General features: G+C 37.5%; 1 protein-coding gene across 1 annotated transcript in view; it reads left to right on the top strand.

Moving 5' to 3' along the window:
- The window catches only part of pard3aa (par-3 family cell polarity regulator alpha, a), a 515,464-nt gene that overhangs the window by 350,543 nt on the left and 156,148 nt on the right, over positions 1-8,773 (top strand). Inside the window, exons 15-16 of the mRNA XM_016282712.1 lie at positions 2,357-2,505; positions 4,697-4,741. Of these exons, the coding sequence (XP_016138198.1) occupies positions 2,357-2,505; positions 4,697-4,741 (194 nt within the window). The remainder of the gene's footprint in view (positions 1-2,356; positions 2,506-4,696; positions 4,742-8,773) is intronic.

Raw genomic sequence — 8,773 nt, 5'->3', positions numbered from 1 at the left:
TTTTCATATTTAAAGAATTTGCCACTGACGATTCAAACAAGAGTTTTGGGCAGTGTAGAGTAGTGCTTGTTGTTTGTCATTTTTCCGATCATAAATGCAGACATGGTTTTGTTTACGAGGCGCGATGCAACACGTAAAAGACAGTATAAGTCATTATAATCCGTAATTATGTCCCCACTGGATGCAACAAATGCCTTGTTTGTAATGGGTTTTATTGTTTTTGTCTTGTCGCTCCGGCATTTTTTTATTTTTATTATTATTTTTAATAACAAATATCTGTGTTCACAATACTGCTGCCATTACAATCACACCAAACGTTTTAGAAAACAATTGTGCAAAACAACTTCTTTGAAGAAAGTTTAAAGATCAGAAAAAATTCTACCTCGTGATCTGAAGCAGTCATGACAGAACCAGTCAGTATTTAACTTGTGTTGGCTGGTGGTGTCTGTGTATTTACGTCAATAAAGGAAGGTTGCTCAATCCCAATGATCCGAGTTTATTTCAGGGCAGATTTTCAGGAGTCTTTCAGTAAGTTGGTAAAGTCTCAGTGTGTATTCTCTGGTCATTAGTGTAACATTCGGTCAGTCCTGTTGTGAGTCTCTGCATCACTACATTTGGCCTCCATTTTATCCAGTCCGTCTCTGCTGTCCTTGCTGCTTTTTACTCTGTTTCTGTTTATATTCTGTTTGGAAACACTAGCTTTCAGTGTCCAGATCTCATGTCTGAGATGCATGATGTCCTTATTTTCTCTCCGGGACACACAGTGTGTGTTTGTTGTGAAGTAGGAAGGAATACAGAATGAATAATGCATCATTCATGTGTTTGTCCTCCTGTTGCAGCCTGTCGGTTGGTTTGAGAGCTGCTGTGACTGTAGGGAGTGATGGAGGTCTAATCCAAGGACTTGTTTATTGTTTAGACACAGTCGCCGCAAGGCTGGAGGAACAGTGTGCTTTAAACTGAGCTGCTGGAGTAGAGCGGAGTCTGATGTGGACTGAAGGAGAAAACTGCTAAAACTCTGCCATGTGTTTTTTTTGTTCCTTGATTAATCATTTATTATATTGATACTTAAGTGAACGTGAAAGTGAAGTGACGTGTGGCCAAGTATGGTGTCCCTTACTTGGAATCTGTGCTCTGCATTTAACCCATCCAAGTGCACACACACACTGTAGTGAACACACACACACACACACACACACACACACGCGCACACACACACGCACCGTGAACACACCCCCGGAGCAGTGGGCAGCGGCGCCCGGGGAGCAGTTGGGGGTTCGGTGCCTTGCTCAAGGGTCTCACCTCAGTCGTGGTATTGAAGGAGGAGAGAGCACTGGTTATTCACTCCCCCCACCTACAATCCCTGCCGTACCTGAGACTCGAACCCACGACCTTCGGGTTGCAAGTCAGACTCTCTATCCATTAGGCCTTAATATAGTAATAGCAATCTATAATAAAAAATAAGATATCATTATTGTTATTGCCAACATTTTTCAATGAGAACAAAAATTTAATTTATTTTTATTATTATTGTTATTAGTAGTAGTAGTAGTAGTAGTATTATATTCAGTTTTCAGTCACCCTATAAACTTAAAAACAACAATGGCAGGCTATTTATTTATTTAATAGTCAATTGCTATAATAATATTTTAGTAGTATCAATCAAATTGTATAATAAATAATACAATTATTATTATTATTATTAATGTTGTTGTTGTTTATCACCATCATCATGCAGGTTTTTCATGCTAATATTTTTAATTAAAAACAAAAATAAAAACAACAATGACCGGATTGATTGATTTAATATCAGTCATTTGCTATGTTAATATTTTAGGAGTATCAATTTAAATTGTATAATAAATAATACAAATATTATTATTATCGTTATAATTTATTTATTATTTTTCATTAAGGGATCCACAGTCGCTTAAACTTCTTAATCACTTTCAATTGATTTTAATTTTGCAACGGAGCAAACAACAATCAGACGATTGTTTTTATCTGAGAGTTTTTAAAGTTTTTTTTTTGTTCTCCTACAAGGGAGTAAGGAAACGTCACTGTATGATTCACTGAAGAAGGCTTGCTGCCGAAACGTCTGATTGTTGTTTGCTATGTTGCTAAATTAAAATAAATTGAAAGTGATTAAGAAGATTAAGCTAGTGCAGATCCCTAGAATATGATCTAGCTGATTGATCTATGCCCCCAAGACTAAAGTTGAGCACAGTGAATTTTATTTTTTCATGAATATTTTTCATTAAAAAAACAACAATGACTGGATGGATGAATATTTCAGCAATTTCAGTCTAATTGTATAATAAATAATAAAAAGAAAGCTCATGTTTCTCCTGTCTCTCAGCACACTCTGTCCAGACGCAGATATGGATGGCGTGTTTCAGAGGGAAGGCTTCGGCCGGCAGAGCATGTCAGAAAAGCGGACCAAACAGTACAGCGATGCTGCTCAACTGGAGATCATCACGAGTCGCAAGTCGAAGAGTATGGACCTAGGTAACCTCACTCTCAACACTAGCACTCCCCAAACCACTTCCTGTGCCCTGCCTCGCTGCTTCCTGTTCCTTTGCAATCCAGCAGCCGGGGTGCGAATGCGAGCGCAGCGCTTGACGTTAAAGCTAACCGTATCAGACACAGTAATGACTTCACCAAACTTAAAAGAGCACAGAGAGTTTTTAAACATTAATAATGATGGCAAAAACAGACTTTTTGCATCCCTTTCTCTCCTAATTAACATATTTATCACTCATCTCTCAGAGTAGGCCTTCAGCTCGCCTCTGAGGTGGGTTTGAGGGACTCAAGGACAGGTCAGGGTTGTTGAGAGTGAAGCGGCCCGTCTCAGGAGACGCAGAGCTTCTGCCACATGGCCGCGCGGCTAATCGGAGGAGATAAAACATCACTTTCATCCTCCTCCTCCTCCTCTCTTTATCCTCAGCCAGCATCAAGACCAGCGCCTCCTGAGACCGGACCAAGCCCCGCTCGCTCAACACCAGACTAGACACTCGAGACACGTCCCGCCCTTTACACTTCACTAGCAAAAGTGGAAGGAGATATAGCACTTAAACACATAGAAAAAGAGAGAAGGGGATGTCTTTTGGCAGCAGATAAGACACACTTCAGTGCCTCATCAAGCTTTAACTGGGTTCGACTCTGGATGTGAGAGTTGAGGTGTGTCACACGCATCAGTTTTGGTGTTCAGATGTTACACGCATAAAGTACTGTACACACTAACCACAAATATACAGTGGTTTTTGGATACTTAAAGGGTTAAAGATGGCACAAACTGAAGGTAGTTAATATTTAAGAACATACTTCTCAAAATTGAGACAAAAGTGTTCTGACTCTTTTGGAATGATGTCTATACTTAATGTGATGAACTGCATTAGAAATGGATACTCTGTTAAAATTAAAAAAATTAAGAATAAGAGTGACATTTAGAATAAGAGTAAGAATAATGAAGAATATTTAATAATATTTAATAATTTTATAGTTACCTAGTAATTCTAAAAACAAAAATACATAAAATAATTAGGATAGTTATAAAAATCAAAATTGTTTACATAAATCTTGTTTTATGTATAATTATGTGAAATGTGTATATATGTTGATGTTATTTAAATTAAATCAGAATATTTATATTTCAAATAGATGCTGTTTTTCAGCTTTCTATTCGTCAAAAATAAATAAATCACGGTTTCCACAAAAATATTATGCAAATATATACACAAAAATATATATTGATAATAATCAGAAACGTTTGTCGAGCAGCAGATCAGCATATTATACTGATTTCTGAAGATCATGTGACACTGAAGACTGGAGGAATGATGCTGAAAATACAGCTGCGCATCACAGAAATACATTACAGTTTAACACATTCACATAGAAAACAGTTATATTAAAATATAACATTATATTACTGTTTTACTGTATTTTGTCATAAAAGACTTCTTTAAAAAAATCTATAAAATATCTTACAGACCCCAAAATTTAAATGTATGAATTAATAAATAAATAAATAGCTGCCTTTAACAGATTCTGAGAAAGTCTGAGAAATGTGCTTATTTCTTCCCCAGTTTTAAATAAATAAATGGAATGCGTTTAGAGCAGGACAGATGTGGCCGTCATTTCAAACGAGCCCCAATTAAAGCCCTCTCTACTCATTAGAAGCACATTTCAATTCCACCAAATCTCCTGTGCTTTGTTCTGATGAGCCATTTTCTTCAAATGCCATTTCTGCCTTCAGGTTGAGTATATATTTTTGCTCCTCTCAGGCTTTTAGAAGAGCACAATCTCCAGTAACAGTCTAAAGACAGAATTGAGAGCCAACATGGGGGAAATTACAGGAAAAAACAAAAACTACCCTATGTATGATGTAAGACTTACACCAGGTTACACCTGGTAGATGGAGCTAAAACCATCTAACTCATATATCTGCCCAATGCTTTTGAATGTTATGGCATGATAATTCATTCAGCTCTGTCCTTCTCTCTCACCATCTCATGGGTTTTCCCACTTTGACCGTCTGTCTCACGTCTTGTCTCTCTTTCACAGAGTGATTTGCATGCCTCTTGGTTTGGCCTTTGGAAATGTCAAGTAACATCTGTAATGGAATGAGTTGCATGGGTCTGGGAATGGTGGAATGCCTTGAATTAACCAATCACAATTGTTTATGCCTCCCTAACAGTAGCCGACGAGTTTAACCTCACTCCCCGCACAGAGAGGACAGAAGGTAAGGCCACCGGTCAGGGACACTAACCTCACACGCACTCCGCATCTCTGTGTGTCTGGGCATGCTGATGTTTTGGTGGACTTCTAATGGTGTTTGAAAAGATCTTAAACACCTTTTGAGATAAATCTCCAGAGCTCTGTTTCAAAACCTAGTAAAGCAGTCAGCAGCTGCATTATGTTGCCACCATATTGCACTGGGAGTATAGTGGGACAAAAACTTTTTTTTTAAACTTATTTATTTTTAATTCTCAATAAAAAGCACTATTTTACCTACACTCTAAAAAATGCTGGGTTGTTTCAACCCAGTGTTGGGTCAAATATGGACTAACCCAACTGTTGGGTTTAAAAAGCTCATTTAAAAATGTAAACAAAATTTAACCCGACAGTTGGGTTAGTCCATATTTGACCCAACACTGGGTTGAAACAACCCAGCATTTTTTAGAGTGTAGTGTTTATGTGCTGTTAGCTATTCAAGTGCCATTATATATATATATATATATATATATATATATATATATATACAAAATTTTTCTCTAACATTAGAATTCTCTATTCTTTTTCTATTCTTTTGACTTGTTCTATTTTTATAAAAAAAGATTGTGATAGGCATAGAGAGCATTGTTTTAAGAATTGATCTAATAGTCCATTTTAACCAGTATGTATTTGTTTTTAGCTTAGCAACATGCTAACTCTATAAGAATCGATAGTGATTTTGGAGATGAGATTAAATTGTCATTTAGATGCTCCCTATGCACTATGCAGGCAGTAGACAGCAAGGCGACTCGCTAGGTTTTGGAACAGAGCCGCAGTATTCTTAGAATGACAAATGAACAGTGCGAGACCACCGGTGACGATGGAAATGAGTCCAGCAACAAGTTTAACCTGCGCTTGGAAAAACCCTTCCAAATGCCCCCCTTTGACTTCATGACTCTCCTATCTGCTGTTAACTGTTAGTAATCAATCTAACTAAACGACTGTGTGCATTGTGCTCGTTAAGGAAGTCATTTGAAGTAATTGCCATCAAATCAGAGGGTGTTGCTCTCTTTTTTTCCCATTGAAATGAAGTGCCATGGTGTTAAATAGACGTTTTGGCAACAACTTTTTTTGGAAAGCGAGGCGCGCTGCCTGTTCTTGAGGGACTATGATGGAAGAAAACATTAATTATGCTGAGGGCTGCTGGAATAGGGAAAGAAACAGAGGTGTGTATGTGTGTGTGTGTGTCTGTGTGTGTGAGGAGAGATTGCTGAAGTCTGTTTGCTTCAATGTCAGACGGGCCGCTTTGGCTTACTGCAATTAATCCATCAACGTCAGGCGTCTGGAGCAGAGAGTTCCAGTTACAGCGCAGGGAGCACACGGTCATGCTGGGAGATGTGTGGAGACCGGAGGTTCAGAGTCGTGTCCAAAATTCATTCTGTCAAAAAAGTCTAAGCTTTTCTGTGTTAAAGTCAACATGAAGTGCTATTCGCAACCCATTTTATTTCCATTATATGAGATATCCTTGAAAAGAAAAGTAAAGCGGGAATTGAATAGATTTTAGGAGTTGCATGTTAAATATATGCAAGTTAAAATAGGAGTTGCATATTAGTCACGTGGCTGGAAATACTCAAATACCTCTTACATTATCTACTTGCTTTCACTGTTTTTACAGTTCACAACCCACTTTTCTAGTAAAAGCGTGCTTAAAGGTCCCATGACATGCTGCTTTTTAGATGCTTTTATATAGGCCTAAGTGGTCCCTAGTACTGTATCTGAAGTCTCTTTCCCGAAATTCAGCCTTGGTGCAGAATTTCAGCCACTACGAGCCAGTCCTACAATGAGCTTTCCTTAGGATGTGCCATTTCTGTGTCTGTAGCTTTAAATGCTAATGAGGAGGAGAGAGGCGGGGCAACTGCCATGCTTCGCTCGTTTGCAAGCCATGATGTCTCAAGGAAAAAAAAATATTGCGCTCGCCTCGCACGGTAGTAGCTAATTTTCTCATGGGCGGGCCAAATTCTCTGGGTGGGCAAAGCAGAGAAAGGGGAGGTAACCTTTCCCCGTATGACGACATAAAGGGAAGATTCCAGATTGGGCCATCTGAGCTTTCATTTTCTCAAAGGCGAAGGAGGATACCCAGGGCTCGGTTTACACCTATCGCCATTTCTAGCCACTGGGGGACCGTAGGCAGGCTAGGGGAACTCATATTAATGTTAAAAAACCTCATAAAGTGAAATTTTCATGCCATGGGACCTTTAAGCATCTTCCATTGGGACAGTTTCAATTTTACTTTCTTAAACCTGTGAGTCATTTTTAGCTGTCTGTCGGTCATAACTTATTATTAAATAGTGTAAAATGATAGTGTGTTTGTTTCAGTGCTATTTTAGTATCACTGAGATGCTATTATAGTTATTATTAATTTGTTGCTAATACTTTACAATAAGGATCCATTAGTTGACGCTGGTTAATGCATTAATTAATTTGAACTAACAATGAGCAGTGCATTTGTTACAGTACTTATTAATGTTTGTTAATGTTAGTTAATAAAAACACAACTGTTACTTAATTAATGTTAGCTCCATTAAATAACATTATCAGATACAACTTTTGATTTTAGCAATGTATTCGAAAATGTTGAAATTAAATTCTCTTTAGAAGGGTTTTCCCCCATTGCTAGTTAATGTTAACAAACAGAATGTTTTTGTAAAGTGTTACCATTATTTTTAATTTTGGTTACACTTTATTTTAAGGTGTCCTTGTTACAGTGTAATTATGTATTTAAGTACTGAGTGATATTAATTAACTATGCATGTACTTACTATATGGCTAGGGTTAGGATTAGTGTTTGGCTTAATAGTAAGTAAATACACTTCAAACCCTTCTGGTTAAGAGCGACTAACATAAAGTCATCTTTGCTTACAACCTTCAAAGTGGCAGTGAGTGATGTCTGACTCTGACTGAGCAGAAATGTGGAAGTGAGTCAGCAGATTCTGAGCATCACTGATATCATTACGCCAATGAGACAGATGAAAGTGTCTTGACTGATTGGCTCGTGGCTTTAGAGGTTAATTAGGACAGATGTAGAGGAGCGAGGGACAACCTGGACATCCTCTGGTCCACTAATGATCCAGGACAGACGGGAATGGAGGGGGATCTAACCCCGAGACTCCTTCAGTCTTCCTGGACACAGCAGGACGAAACCTCCTTGGCCGCCGCGGAGCTATTTTTAACCTAATAACCCTTTTAAGTTGATGCATAAAATTACAGATTGCTGAATAAATTACATGCGATGGATGGCGCTTTCATTCGCAAATGCTGGCCTGTGTTTCCTCGAGTATCACTCATGAGGACTTCGCTGGCCATCTTAACAATAGCGCGGTCACAGCACGGTTCATCGCTGGAACACTGCTTTGCTTTAGCGTTAAACCGCTCAAGTGCTCGAGGTGACTTTGAGGGGTCGATAATTAAAGGCGCTTTATGATATAGATATATCGTCACAGTTATGTCTCGCTGCATTTTATTCTCCGTCCACTTAAAGTACCATGGTATAATGATGTTTTTTTTGGATACTGTAGTGATACCATGGTAATATTTGTTAAGTAAGTGTCTTACACATCAGTATAATCTCTTCTGCTCACCAAGACTGTGTTTATTTGATTAAAATGCAGTCCAAACTGTACTATTTGATCAAAATTGTTTAAAATAACGGTCTTCTATGTGAATATATTGTGAAAATGTAATGTATTCCTGAAGCGGAGTTTTCAGCATCATAGAAATATAGAGTAAAATAGAATGTTCAGTTTATTTCAAATGTTTTTTGTAATAATTTAATAAAAATAAAAAATTTGATTAAAATGCAGTCCAAACTGTACTATTTGATCAAAATTGTTTAAAATAACGGTCTTCTATGTGAATATATTGTGAAAATGTAATGTATTCCTGAAGCGGAGTTTTCAGCATCATAGAAATATAGAGTAAAATAGAATGTTCAGTTTATTTCAAATGTTTTTTGTAATAATTTAATAAAAATAAAAAAAAATTATATATATATATATATATA

This window comes from Sinocyclocheilus grahami, unplaced genomic scaffold, assembly GCF_001515645.1.
Source record: "Sinocyclocheilus grahami isolate Dianchi unplaced genomic scaffold, SAMN03320097.WGS_v1.1 scaffold164.1, whole genome shotgun sequence".
Taxonomy (NCBI): domain Eukaryota; kingdom Metazoa; phylum Chordata; class Actinopteri; order Cypriniformes; family Cyprinidae; genus Sinocyclocheilus; species Sinocyclocheilus grahami.
Note: the sequence above shows the minus strand (reverse complement) of the source record. Positions and strands in the feature narration are given on the sequence as shown.